This window comes from Manis javanica, chromosome 7 (genome assembly GCF_040802235.1).
Source record: "Manis javanica isolate MJ-LG chromosome 7, MJ_LKY, whole genome shotgun sequence".
Classification (NCBI taxonomy): domain Eukaryota; kingdom Metazoa; phylum Chordata; class Mammalia; order Pholidota; family Manidae; genus Manis; species Manis javanica.
In genome coordinates, this window is record NC_133162.1 from 70,134,567 (window position 1) to 70,149,725 (window position 15,159).

Genomic DNA, 15,159 nt, shown 5'->3' on the forward strand with positions numbered 1-15,159 from the left:
GCTTTCATTGATTCTATTGTTTTATTCTTCTTGATTTTACTTATTCATGCTCTAATCTTTATTATGTCCCTCCTTCTACTGACTTTGGCCCTCAATTGTTCTTCTTTTTCTAGTTTCGTTAATTGTGAGTTTACACTGTTCATATGAGATTGTTCTTCTTTCCTGAGGTAGGCCTGTATTGCAATATACTTCCCTCTTAGCATGGCCTTCACTGCATCGCACATATTGTGTGGTGTTGAATTATTGTTGTCATTTGTCTCCATATATTGCTTGATCTCTGTTTTTATTCGGTCATTAATCCATTGGTTGTTTAGGAGCATGTTGTGAAGTCTCCATGTGTTTGTGGGATTTTTTGTTTTCTTTGCATAATTTATTTCTAGTTTCATACCTTTATGGTCTGAGAAGCTGTTTGGTTCAATTACAACCTTTTTGAATTTACAGAGGCTCTTTTTGTGCCCAATATATGATCTATTCTTGAAAATGTTCCATGTGCACTTGAGAAGAATGTGTATTCTGCTGCTTTTGGGTGTAGAGTTCTGTAGATGTCTGTTAGGTCCATCTGTTCTAATGTGTTGTTCAGTGCCTCTGTCTCCTTACTAATTTTCTATCTGGTTGATATGTCCTTTGGAATGAGTGGAGTGTCGAAGTCTCCTGGAATGAATGCATTGCATTCTATTTCCCCTTTCAAGTCAGTTAATATTTGTTTCACATATGCACATGCTCCTGTGTTGGGCGTATAGATATTTATAATGATTATATCTTCTTGTTAGATTGACCCCTTTATCATTATGTAATGTCGTTCTTTGACTCTTGTGACTTTCTTTGTTTTGAAGTCTATTTTCTCTGATACAAGTACTGCAACTCCTGCTTTTTTCTCCCAGTTAGTTGCATGAAATACCTTTTTCCATCCCTTCACTTTTAGTCTGTGTATGTCTTTGGGTTTAAAGTGACTCTCTTGTAGGCAGCATATAGATGGGTCTTGCTTTTTTATCCATTCAGTGACTCTGTGTCTTTTGCTTGGTGCATTCAGTCCATTTACATTTAGGTGATTATTGATAGGTGTGTACTTACTGCCATTGTAGGCTTTAGATTTGTGGTTACCAAAGGTTTGAGGTTAACTTCCTTACTATCTAAGCATCTAACTTAACTCACTTAATATGCTATTACAAACACAGTCTAAAGGTTCTTTTTTTTTTTTGTCTCCTCCTTTTTCTTCATCCTCCATTCTTTTTATATTAGGTAGCATATTCTGTACTCTTTGTCTCTCCCTTGACTGACTTTGTGGATAGTTGATTTTGTTTTGCATTTACTTAGTAATTAATTGTTCTACTTTCTTTACTGTGGTTTTATTACCACTGGTGACAGCTATTTAGCCTTGGTAACCCTTCCTTATATAACACTCCCTCCAAAATACACTGTAGAGATGCTTTGTGGGAGGTAAATTCTCTCAGCTTTTGCTTATCTGAAAATTGTTTAATCCTTCCTTCAAATTAAATGATAATCTTTCCAGGTAGAGTATTTTTGGTTCAACACCCTTCTGCTTCATTGCATTAATTATATCATGCCACTCCCTTCTGGCCTGTAAGGTTTCTGCTGAGAAGTGTGATGATTGCCTGATGGGTTTTCCTTTGTATGTGATCTTATTTCTGTCTCTAGCTGCTTCTAATAGTCTGTCCATATCCTTGATCTTTGCCATTTTAATTAGTATATCTTGGTGTTGTCTTCCTTGGGTCCCTTTTGTTGGGAAATCTGTGCACCTCCATGTCCTGAGAGACTATCTCCTTCCCCAGATTGGGGAATTTTTTAGCAATTACCTCCCCAAAAACACTTCCTATCCCTTTTCTCACTCTTCTTCTGTTACCCTGTAATACAAATATTGTTCTGTTTGGATTGGTCACACATTTCTCTCAATATTCTTTCATTCTTGGCAATTCTTTTTTCTCTCTGTGCCTCAACTTCTTTGTATTCCTTTTCTCTAGTTTCTATTTCATTTATCATCTCCACTGTATCTAATCTGCTTTTAAAACCCTCCTTTGTTTTCCTTAATGATTGAATCTCCAACCAGGATTCGTTCCTCAGTTCTTGAACATTTTTCTGTACCTCAATGAGCGTGTTTGTGATTTTTATTTTCAAATCGCTTTCAGGAAGATTGATGAAATTGGTTTCATTTGACTCTTTTTCTGGTGTATGTAGGATTTTGCTTTGAACCCGGTTCCTTTGATGTTTCATATTTGTATGTGGCATCCTCCAGTTACCAGAAGCTCTACTCTCTGGGGCTGCTCAGCCCCTGGAGCAATTTTGGGACTCACAGGGGAGCAGTGCTGGTGCTTGGGGTGAGGAAATAGCTGTTTCCTGCTTCCGGCTGTTATGCCTGTCTCCACTGCCAGAACCAGCAGACCGAACACACAGATGTAAGCCTGTATGGTTTGTGATTGTAGCTGCTATCGGTGGGGCTTCCCCTGGGTGGCCTGATTAGTTGCATTAATTATATTTTGTATTGTATGCGGTTTTAGGAGGAGGTCTGATGGTAGGGCTGGGGTGCCAGTTTGTGAGCCAGGGGCGTGCTGTCCGGGACGAAGGTACATAAGGCTGTGTATCACAGTGGGGTTCTTGGAGCTGCATATCCAGCCAGGGGGATGGAGTGCCTGAGGTTCCTGAAAGTTCCCAACCTGCTGGGCAGAGTGCATCTGGACAATTTTGTCTACATGTCCTTTCTCCTCAGCAGTAAGCTCTGTGCAAACCTTGCTTCTTTAGCGGCCCTCTTGCTGTTTGGAAGTCTCTCAGACTGCCCACCTTTCTTTTGAACCAGAGCAGCTGAATATGGATCCCTGTTTTCCACAAGTGGCTGAAATCTCTGTCTCTCCAGGTATTCTGCCTGTCTTAGCTTTCCAACTCCATTAATCACCAGAGCACCAAGCAATTTAGGTTTGTGCTCCCAGAGCAGATCTCCAGGGCTAGGTGTTCAGTAGTCCCAGGCCTCCACTCCCCGCCTGCTCCGTTTCTTTTCCTCCCACCGGTGAGTTGGGGTGGGGAAAGGGATTGTGTCCCTCCATATCATGGTTTTGTTATGTTACCCTGTTCTGTGCGGTCTGTTCTTTTCTCCAGGTGTATGCTTGGCGCAGTTTTCTTTCCTGTTGCTCTTTCAGGATTAGTTGCATTAATTATACTTTTGTATTATATGCAGTTTTAGGAGGAGGCCTCTGTCTCACCTCTCACTCTGCCATCTTTAATCCTCCCCTGCCCACCTGTTTTTTAATTAAAATTTTATTAGAATCCAGTCATGCCTTTAATTTACATATAATCTATGGCTGCTTTCATGCTACAGTGGCAGGATTGAGTAGTTGCTGCAGGGGCTTTATTGCCCACAAACCTAAAATATTTACTGTCTGACCTTTAATAATAGTTTGCTGACCCCTAGATTAGAACATTGCAGATAATTTTAAAGATTCAGAAATTAATTTTGTAACCAAATCAACATCTTTGTAAACTTTTAAGCATTCATTTTTCTCTTTGTTGTCATTTGTAGTACCGTTCTTCCTCTGGCTCCTAGTAGAAAGCATCCATCAACCCATTCTACATATTTGAGCAACTTTTATGTGCAATATACTGAGGATACAATGATCAAGACAGCTACAGTTTCTGTTTTAGTGTTGCTTATATTCCAATAAGGCAGATATAGTTGAAATATTTCACCAAATCATTATCTTCAGTTGACAAGTAGGGAAAGTACTACAGAGGAGAATTACAAAGTGTGTAAGTATATTGTTGGAAAAGTAAGGCTTTTTCAGGAAAAGATATTTTAGGCAAAGCTGGTATAGAAATATGTATGCAAAAAGGGTATATATCATTGGGAGAACATTAGATGTTATAGTAAATGGCATATGGGAAGACCTTGAGGCAGGAAGGGATTACAGAGTGCTTAAGGAACTAAGAGAAAGCCAGTATAGCCTGAGCACTGACACAGAGCTAAGGAGTGGCAGGAGAGGAGAATATTAGTATAGAGCTTTTATGGATCTCAGTGGATTTGGATCTTTGTCCTAGAAATCAAAGGGAAGCTATTGGAGGATTTTTAAGCTGGAAAGGGACATAATTTGATTTACATTTTAAAAATGCTTTGTATGAAGATTGAATTAGAAGGGAACTAGACAGGATGCTAGAAGCTACTGTTCCAGTGACGGGTGGTAGCTTTGGCTAATGTGGCAGAGTGGAGATCTAGAGGGGTGGGCATTTTGAAAAGAGGTTTAGAGGGTATAATTGACAAAATTCCATTATTCATTGACTGTAGGGGAGAAAAGCATCACCTCCTCACTTTCAGAAGTTATGACTAATATTATTGCTTCCATTCATTCTGCCAAAACCATCCTAAATTGCTGGCTTGACTTGTTATTTATTTTCCTGTTAGTTTTCCCATTCCTTGTAATGTCAAATCTAAACTCTTTTGATTGGCTAATCATGGTCTGTTTATCACTTAGACTGGTCTACCTAGTCACTTTTAATTTACAGTTCCTCCTGTATGTCTTGAATATGTATAGTTGATATTTCATTATCCCTGTCATCATTGTTTTTAGATTTCTGGCACTAAGGGCTCAATACATACTTGTTAAAATGGGAACCATGACGACATGCCATTAATTCAAAATAAGTAGAAACATTTATATTAAAGGTACTGTTTAATACTGTTTAAATATTTTTCCATGTGCATTATGACATAATCTGTTTACAAAGTAAGTTTCTAAGATACTACATGTCATAATGGCAAGCTGCAAGTAACTAAAAATGTGACATTAGTATACATGTGATAGTGGAGGGACAGCTTGCAGAAAGTTGAGACTGTCCTAATATAGATAAATGAAAATCTCAAACTGATACTGATACTTCCAGCCACATTGTGATACAGAATATAAAACTTGAATACAGATAAGGGATCTAATCCATCTCAGTTATTTTATAGGTAAGGGGACAGAATGAGATGAGGAAATTAAATTTTTCTTAATTTGTATTATCTTTTTACCAAGCTAGTTAATCTTTCATGTGCATTTTAATTTTTAGTATAGTTTCTTTTTGGCCTGTAAATATAACCTCTATATTTGAAAAAAAAAAGGATAAAGTTTATGAAATACAGCTGTGACCCTTTAAACATATATTTTTCTTTATATTGTTTCTTGTAGAGTAAGTGTATTACAATATGAAATTCAATTCACTAATTATTTACTGAGCTTCTGCTATGTCCCAGGCATATCATTAGGTATTGAAGATGCTAACATGGATAAGGCTGTCTTTGTCCTTAATGAATTCAAAGTTCAGTGTGATATATAGGTAGATATATTACAAATAGATTATTGTAGTATAGTTTTACAAGTGATATGCATGCTATGATTAGTATGCATGTGTTCTCAAAATAACAGAAGGGATGTGTGTGTGTGTGTGTGTATGCAGGTTTCAAAGAGGAAGTAACATCTAAATTGAGTTTGAAATAATTAATGCAAAGCTGACCAATTGGCCAAGGAAAAGAGAGTGTGAGCATTTTAGGCATAGGGAACAGCATGTGCAATGGCAGGGAGGTATCACAAGATCATGATGTGCCAGAGGAATATCAGTGTTACTAAGAGTGTAAAGTGACATGGAAAGTAGCTAGGGACAAAGCTAGGGGAAAGAAAGAAAAATCTTGTATATCAAACTAGAAAGACAAATGATGTTTACAAATCAGATTTTTAAAAGAGTATAAAAGATAAAATTTAAATACTGTATCAAAATCTGTATTTCACATCTTCATACTTCACTTCCTGTCAGTGTATATTTTTCTTATAAAAAATTGTTAGATAATCTAAACTTCTGGGTCAAAGCCTGTTGTTACAGAGAAAAAGTTAGTGAATTTAAAAGAAATTTGTTAAAAAAATAGTAATTTGTTCATCACCAAGTCCTTTTTACCTAGCATAGTACCTGTCACAGAGTAGATGAATATTTAGTAATATTTATGAAGATAATACTGAATTCTGTGAGTTAGATCAGATATAAGCTAGTTATGGTTAATGAAGACAGTGAGGCTGACAAGTTAAATGCCTTTCATAATTGTATAAATTTTAGGAGTTGAGGTTGATCTTCTAGCCTGAATGAATAAATATTTTCTAACTCATGCTTCTGTTTATTATCCTGTGGTGATTAGAACAAAAGCCAGAATGTATTGCCTTTAGTCTCTTGAATTTTTAGTGACATTAGGTGGTATTCCTCAGGTCCTTCTATCCTTTTCCTGGTTTTAGGAATCAGGTAGCTTGTATTTGCAAGAAGCTGTCAGTTTGGGTAGCTTAAGTTGGATTGTATGGAGGCACAGATGGAAAGTTGGTTCTTGGAAACTTTCTAACTTTTAATATATGATGACATAGAAAATGGCATTTTAGACCAACCATTGTGAAGCCCTCATTTGAGTCTTAGCTGTATAATTAGTGTTTCATATGACATAGCCTACTAACTAGTGTTCTTCACTCATATAAGATTGCATCAAGTGATCATATCAAGACTTTTCCCAGCTCTAAAATTCAACTTTTTCCTTCTCTGGATTTTGTGGTTCCTTTTCTTGTTTTTGGTGCTGGAAAAAATGGGGATATTTTGAAAATTTCCTCTGAAATTTTTTAATTTCCTAAATATATCAATTCATTTTGAGATCCTCCTTTATTAGTGGTTAAAAGGGTTTCTGGCTGACCTGAAAAGGACATATGAGACTGTTTTTAACTGTCCGCAAGGTGGGATATATGATATCTATAACTTGATTTCTTTTTTTTTTTTTAGTTTTTTGTTTCAAAATAAGTTTAGATTTACAGAAAATTTAAAAAATTAAAACTATGAGATTTTAAAAATAAAACATTTTTATATACTCTTTAGTCATTATCTCCTAATTTTAACATACAACCATTGAACAATTGCCAAAATCAGGAAATTAAGTTTGATATAATACTAACCTTAGACCATATTTGAATTTTTGTAGACCTTATTTGAATTTGACAGTTTTCACACTAATGCCTTATTTGGTCCAGAATCTAACCTAGGACCCCACTTTGTATTTGGTTGTCCTGTGTCCTTGTATCCTTAGGCTTCTCCAGTCTGACAGTTCTCAGTCTTTCTTGTTCTTTCATAATCTTGACATATTTGAAGAGTACTGACCAATTGTTTCATAGAATAATCTTCAGTGAAGGTTTGTATGGTGTTTTTCATGATTGGATTATGATTCTGCATTTTTGGCAAGAATACTGCAGAGGTGATGTGCCCATTTCAGTACATCATATCAGCAAGTTCATGATTTCAATATATGTTCTTATTCATAAGTTAACTTTGATCTCTTGACTAAGGCAGTTACTGCAAAGTTATTCTTTTTTCCCTTTATTAAGTATCTTAGGAACAGATACTTTCACTATGGAAACATTCTATTTTTTTACAGTTTTGTCCATTAATTTTAGCATCTGTTAATGCCTTATTAATTGGAATTCCTACTATATGAAAGAATCTCTCTTCTTATTTAATTATTTTAAATGATTGATTTATATCAGTATAGGCTCATGGGTGGTATGTATATATTTTATTCTTCATGTATAATCCATTATTATCATCATTTATTTTGTTCAAAGTATTCCAAATTTTGGCCATTGAGAGCTCCCATCTGGTTGATTTCTGTGTCTTTCTGACATGCTCCCTTTGTTTTTTGAGCACTCCCTCACTTTCTGGCAGTACAAGATGTTTCAGGCTAATCTTTTATTTTCCCTGTCCCTGATCTCCAAGGAAGAATTTTATTAAAAATTAGCATCTGGGGCTAGGTTCGCTTGTTGCTAATGGGGTATGTTGCTTTTAGGCATTGTAACAGACAGAGCTAACAATTGGATGTATACACACACATCTATATTTATTTCTGTATCCATCTGTTAATATTTTAAAGACCAAGAGTTCATACCAATACCTTTGCTTCCATTCTAATACCATAGAATTCATTCTAGCCTTTCCCTTTTCCTTAGTTTTAACTCTTTTCTCAGAAAGTGAGAAACTTGGCTTTCCTTAATCATAATATATTCACTCACATGTACAATCCTAGTGTATATTATATGTAAACACACACATATACACACATACAATTTCAGAACTGCTAAACCATACCCTATGAAAAATAAATTAACTTGCAGTATTTGTTTACTATTCTCTTTTAACTTGAGTTTTACAATGTCCAGTCAAAAATAGTGTTCTTCAGTTAATAACAGTAACAGTCAGTACTGTTAGTTTGTTCTTTCAGTTTTCATCCCCTTCAGTGTCGTTATGTTACTCAGTTGTAATTCCATACATTCATTTGTTACTGTTTTTATTTCCTTTTGAGATCCCGCTCCACATCAGGGTTCATTTACATTATTTACTTCACATTACTTCATAGAGATCTTCCTCATTGTTTTTTACTACTGTATATTATATTTCTTCATTTTGTAGATATACATTGTTTATTCAGTTGTTCTCCTGAAGATGGATATTAAGCTCATTTCCAATGTTATTAATTATAAACTGCTGCAATGACTATCCTAATACATATTTTCATAATTTAAGTAAAGGAAGGCATCTGTCACCTTACCTATGTCCCATACCAATTCCTATTCAATTCAGTTTAGAAATCTCTGTATATGAAAGTGCTAGTCAGTATTACAATATCGTGGTTGTTACTCCTGATAGCCTGTTTTCCTAGGAACCTTCTACTCCTATCCAAAAACTTACTGGCAAATCTTAAATGCTATAATTACTAAATTATGGGGTTACTGTAATATAAATTTCATCTCATGAGACTTCCATTACTACCACCTTTCCCCCCCAAAATATATAGTGTCTTTAAGATGCAAATTCTTATGCAAATTGTATTGAAATGAAAAGAAATGCTTTTTACTATATCTGAAACTTCACTTGATGTAACATGCAGTAAGTCTGATGCTCAGCTAAAATGGGTACTCACTGATGCACTGTAACTTGGGTGGTTTAGGACAGAATTGAATCTAAAAGAAGGAAATGCAGGCTACTGAAGGAATTGGGGCTCTTAAGTATATTCATTTTCCCATCATACAACAAGAGGACTATACTGAATTACTCATGCACTTGGCATCTTGATTTATTGAACGTTATGATTTTGTTAAATCAACATTTGTTAAGTAGAGCCCCCACAGTACTCAATGGTGAGTCAGAAGACCAAAAGATGGCAGAAATTGAAATAGAGAAGTTTACTGCTTATAGGTCTTGGAGGATATGCACCACATGGCTCAAGGGGCCACATGAGGAGGTAAAGGTAGGGTACAGGCAGAAAGAGTGACAGGACTCTTGGGGGTCTGTGTGTGGAGTGCCTTTGGAGTTCCTGGGCCAGGGCTGGATTGGTCAATTCTGACCATAAAGGGCAGGGATTTTGGTAAGCAGCATGGGAGTTTTGGCTAAGGGATACATAAGGGGAAAGTGCTGGAGGCACAGAACTTATATGTACTTGTGACTGTGGGCTGTTTATCTAGAGTTTGTGCTTGCATAAGGGGTTAGTATCAGTTTTAAGACCCTTGCAGGCTGCTTGGCCAAAAAAAAGGATGCCAAGGCAGTAATCCCTTGGAGTAGCTTAGCTAATATCTTAACAAACATACATGCCAATTTTTTTTCAGATATGATTATTCGTTTGATTTTTATACTTGATTTATATGTGAATCCCACATTTCTCCCTTATTATTATTATTATATTTTTTAATAAAATGCTGAAGTGGTACGTAGATGCAAGGCATAAGTTAGTGCTGTAAGAAGGCAAGTGTAGATGATCAGATGTTGATGTTGAAGTTCTTCTTCATATCGTATCTTAATTCGTTTTCTGGGTAGCCAAATTAGGCTTTGATCCTCTGTATAAACACAAACAAACCCTTTGCCGACACTTTGATATGACCTTTATACCATTGTGAAGAACCTATGGGAGATCACCACACAGGAACTGCTTTTTTTTTTTTTAAGAGAAAGGAATATTATCAGAAAAATGTACTTCCATATCTGATCATCTGATACCCTTTAAAAGATCAAAATTAAGGACATGTAAAGCATGCATTAATCGGTGATTTACAGTTAGTTTTATCCTATCAGGGAGTAATCCCCCTTTTCTTTATTTCTTTTTTTTTATCATTAATCTACACTTACATGAAGAATATTATGTTCACTAGGCTCACCCCTATACCAGGTCCCCTCTATAAACCCCTTTACAGTCACTGTCCATCAGCATAGCAAAATGTTGTAGAATCACTGCTTGTCTTCTATGTGTTGTACAGCCCTCCCCTTTCTCCCTCCCCCACCATGCATGCTAATCTTAATACCACCCTTCTTCTTCCCCCCCCTTATCCCTCCCTACTCACCCATCCTCCCCAGTCCCTTTCCCTTTGGTACCTGTTAGTCCATTCTTGGGTTCTATGATTCTGCTGCTGTTTTGTTCCTTCAGTTTTTCCTTTGTTCTTATACTCCACAGATGAGTGAAATTATTTGGTATTTCTCTTTCTCTGCTAGGCTTATTTCACTGAGCATAATACCCTCTAGCTCCATCCATATTGTTGCAAATGGTAGGTTTTGTTTTCTTCTTATGGCTGAATAATATTCCATTGTGTATATGTACCACATCTTCTTTATCCATTCATCTACTGATGGACACTTAGGTTGCTTCCAATTCTTGGCTATTGTAAATAGTGCTGTGCTAAACATAGGGGTGCATCTGTCTTTTTCAAACTGGAGTGCTGCATTCTTAGGGTAAATTCCTAGGAGTGGAATTCCTGGGTCAAATGATAAGTCTATTTTGAGCATTTTGAGGAACCTCCATACTGCTTTCCACAATGGTTGAACTAACTTACATTCCCACCAGCAGTGTAGGAAGGTTCCCCTTTCTCCACAACCTCACCAACATTTGTTGTTGTTTGTCTTTTGGATGGTAGCCATCCTTACTGGTGTGAGGTGATATCTCATTGTAGTTTTAATTTGCATTTCTCTGATAACTAGCATTGTGGAGCATCTTTTCATGTGTCTGTTGGCCATCTGAATTTCTTTTTTGGAGAACTGTCTGTTCAGTTCCTCTGCCCATTATTTAATTTCATTCTCTTACATGTAGGTGTCCAGTTTTGCCAGCATCATCTGTTGAAGAGACTGTCATTTCCCCATTGTATGTCCACGGCTCCTTTATCAAATATTAATTGACCATATATATTTGGGTTAATGTCTGGAATCTCTAATCTGTTCTACTGGTCTGTGGATCTGTTCTTGTGCCAGTACCAAATTGTTTTTGTAGTAGAGCTTGAACGTGGGGGGTGAGATCCCCCCTATTTTATTCTTCTTTCTCACGATAGCTTTGGCTATTTGGTGTTCGGTGTTTTGTTCTGTGCTCTTTTTAGGAGTGCTCCCATCTAGAGCAGTCCCTGTAAGATGCCCTGTAGAGGTGGTTTGTGGGAGGCAAATTCCCTCAACTTTTGCTTGTCTGGGAATTGTTTAATCCCTCCTTCATTTTTAAATGATAATCATGCTGGATACAGTATCCTTGGTTCAAGGCCCTTCTGTTTCATTGCATTAAATATATCATGCCATTCTCTTCTGGCCTGTAAAGTTTCTGTTGAGAAGTCTGATGATAGCCTGATGGGTTTTCCTTTATAGGTGACCTTTTTCTCTCTAGCTGCCTTTAAAACTGTGTCCTTGTCCTTCATCTTTGCAATTTTAATTATTATGTGTCTTAGTGTTGTCCTCCTTGGGTCCTTTCTGTTTGGAGTTCTGTGTATTTCCGTGGTCTGTTCGATTATTTCCTCTCCCAGTTTGGGGAAGATGTCAGCAATTATTTCTTCAAAGACACATTCTATCCCTTTTTCCTCTCTCTTCTTCTTCTGGTACCCCTATAATGTGGATATTGTTCCTTTTGGATTGGTCACACAGTTCTCTTAATACTGTTTCATTCCTGGAGATCCTTTTATCTCTCTCTGCGTCAGCTTCTATGCGTTCCTGTTCTGTGGTTTCTATTCCATCAATGGCCTCTTGCCTCTTGTCCATTCTGCTTATAAATCCTTCCAGAGATTGTTTCATTTTTGTAATCTCCCTCCGGACATCATCCCTTAGTGCTTGTATATTTCTCTGCAGCTCTGTCAGCATGTTTATGATTTTTTTTTTCAGAGGGCATCTCTCATATTTATTGATCATATGGTTGTTAAGAACAATAAAATTCTCTATAGGGAACTCAAGCACAATCATTAATCAACCCCAAGCGTAATTCTCAACAGTCTCCAATCTTCTGAAGCATAATGAACAGGTTTTTACATAGTGAACAAGTTCTTACATAGTGAATAAGTTCTTACATGGTGAACAGTGCAGGGGCAGTCATCACAGAACCTTTTGGTTTTGATCACGCATCACGAACTATAAACAATCAGGTCAATTATGATTATTTGTTTGATTTTTATACTTGATTTATATGTGAATCCGATATTTCTCCCTTATTATTATTATTATTATTTATTTATTTATTTTAATAAAACCCTGAAGTGGTAGGTAGATGCAAGATAAAGGTAGAAAACATAGTTTAGTGCTATAAGAGGGCAAATGTAGATAATCAGGTGTGTGCCTATAGACTAAGTATTAATCCAAGCTAGACAAGGGCAACAAAACATCCACAGATGCAGAAGATTTCTCTCAAAACGGGGGGCAGGGGTGAGGTTCTAAGCCTCACCTCTGTTGATCCCCAATTACTCACCTGATGGCCCCCCTGCGACTGAGCCTGTCTTAGGTTGTTCCTCCCTTGAGGAATCTTACCCATCTCTGGCTAACCAGTCATCTTCCGGGGCCATACAGGGAAATGTAAAGTTGGCAAGTGAGACAGAAGCAATATTGTTTGAAAAGGTTAGCTTTTTACTTTTTTGCAGATTTATGCCTTGTGGATTCTATGCCCAGCATTTGTCTTGAGGTATCTTTACCCCTTGGAAGAATTATGATACTCGGTAATTTCGATATGAGGCACAAATTCTACTTCGGGGTTGTAATTATGAAGGAAGAAGAGAGGCTATAGAAGTAGCAGACGGAAGAAAACATGGGAAGATTATTTTTTGACGTATCTTCTTGTAGTGTAACATAAGCATGTATAGGTTTTAAATTACGAATTAAATTGCGTGCACATATTAACATAATAGGAATACAGCTACATAACCAAAGCAGACCTACAATTACCAGCCATGTCCACTGAAACCAAGAAAACAAGTTAGGCACCCTAGGCATTTCTGAAAACTTATCAATGATATGATGGATATTGTCTAACTGAATTTGAATAGTTTGAGAAAAGTCAGACAAAACAACACATTCCTGGGAACTGTTCACATTCCATATGTTCTTTTAACAGTAGATAGTCTATAGTTGCAAGATTTGGAGCGCTGCAACTTGCACTTCTCCTAATTCTTGGTTGAGTTCCGACAGTATAGATCTAGTCAAATTTGTTGTTTTACTATATGCACAGGCCAGCTTAGATATCTCCTTCTTCATTCCAGTGGCAAGTCCAGGAACCGGTGGGATGAATGCAGCTACAACTGCAACAGCACCAGGATCTTTGTTGGAGTTTTTTGATGATCATCTTCTGGAATGACTCTTCCAGAGAATGTTGATGTTGGAAGTTCTTCTTCATATCATATCTTAATTCGTTTTCTGGGTAGCCAAATTAGGCTTTGATCCTCTGTATAAACACAAACCCTTTGCCCACACTTTGATATGCCCTTTATACCATTGTGAAGACCTTATTGGAGATCACCACACAGGAACTGCTTTTTTTTTTTTTTTTTTTTGAGAGGGCATCTCTCATATTTATTGATCAAATGGTTGTTAACAACAATAAAATTCAGTATAGGGGGGTCAATGCTCAATGTACAATCATTAATCCATCTCAAGCCTAACTCTCATCAGTCTCCAATCTTCTGAAGCATAACGAACAAGTTCTTACATGGTGAACGAATTCTTACATAGTGAATAAATTCTTACATGGTGAACAGTACAAGGGCATTCATCACAGAAACTTTCGGTTTTGATCACGCATTATGAACTATAAACAATCAGGTCAAATATGAATATTCATTTGATTTTTATACTTGATTTATATGTTGATCCCACATTTCTCCATTTTTTATTATTATTTTTATTTTTAATAAAATTTTAAAGTGGTAGGTAGATGCAAGATAAAGGTAGAAAACATAGTTTAGTGTTGTAGGAGAGCAATTGTAGATGATCAGGTGTGTGCCTGTAGACTATGTGTAAATCCAAGCTAGACAAGGGCAATAAACCATCCATGGATGCAGAAGATTTCTCTCAAAGCAGGGGGGATGAGCTTCTGAGCCTCACCTCTGTTGATCCCCAATTTCTCACCTGATGGCCCCCCTGCGATTGTGCCTGTCTTAGGTTGTTCCTCCCTTGAGGAATCTTACCCGTCTCTGGCTAACCAGTCATCTTCCAGGACCATACAGGGAAATGTAAAGTTGGTAAGTGAGAGAGAAGCCATATTGTTTGAAAAGGTTAGCTTTTTACTTCTTTGCAGATTTATGCCCTGTGGCTTCTATGCCCAGCACTTGTATCGAGTGCTTTTTTTTTTTTAAGAGAAAAGAATATCATCAGAAAAATGTACTTCCATATCTGATCATCTGACACCGTTTAAATGGTCAAAATTAAGAATATTTAAAGCATGCATTAATCGGTGATTTGCAGTTAGTTTTATCCTATCAGGGAGTAGTCACCCTTTTCTTTCTTTTTTTTTTATCATTAATCTACAATTACATGAAGAACATTATGTTTACTAGGCTCTCCCCTATACCAGGTCCCCCCACAAACCCTCTTACAGTCACTGTCCATCAGCATAGCAAAATGTTGTATCATCATTACATGTCTTCTCTGTGTTGTACAGCCCCCCTTTCTCCCACTCACCCCATTATGCATGCTAATCATAATACACCCTTTCTTCCCCCCCTTATCCCTCCCTACCCACCCATCCTCCCCAGTCCCTTTCCCTTTGGTACCTGTTAGTCCATTCTTGGGTTCTGTGATTCTGCTGCTGTTTTGTTCCTTCAGTTTTTCCTTTGTTCTTATACTCCACAGATGAGTGAAATCATTTGGTATTTCTCTTTCTCTGCTAGGCTTATTTCA

At 36.9% G+C, this 15,159-nt stretch overlaps 1 protein-coding gene across 16 annotated transcripts in view; it reads left to right on the plus strand.

Annotated features, from left to right (window-relative positions):
- CCSER2 (coiled-coil serine rich protein 2) overlaps window positions 1–15,159 on the plus strand; it is a 224,660-nt gene that overhangs the window by 87,848 nt on the left and 121,653 nt on the right. Inside the window, exon 4 of one of the 16 annotated variants that reach the window (XM_073241112.1) lies at window positions 13,524–13,889. The exons of the other annotated variants lie outside the window; for them this stretch is intronic. Within the exon in view, the coding sequence (XP_073097213.1) occupies window positions 13,524–13,550 (27 nt within the window). The 3' untranslated portion in view covers window positions 13,551–13,889. Of the gene's footprint in view, window positions 1–13,523; window positions 13,890–15,159 lie in introns of those variants that run through there. 16 annotated transcript variants of the gene reach the window in all.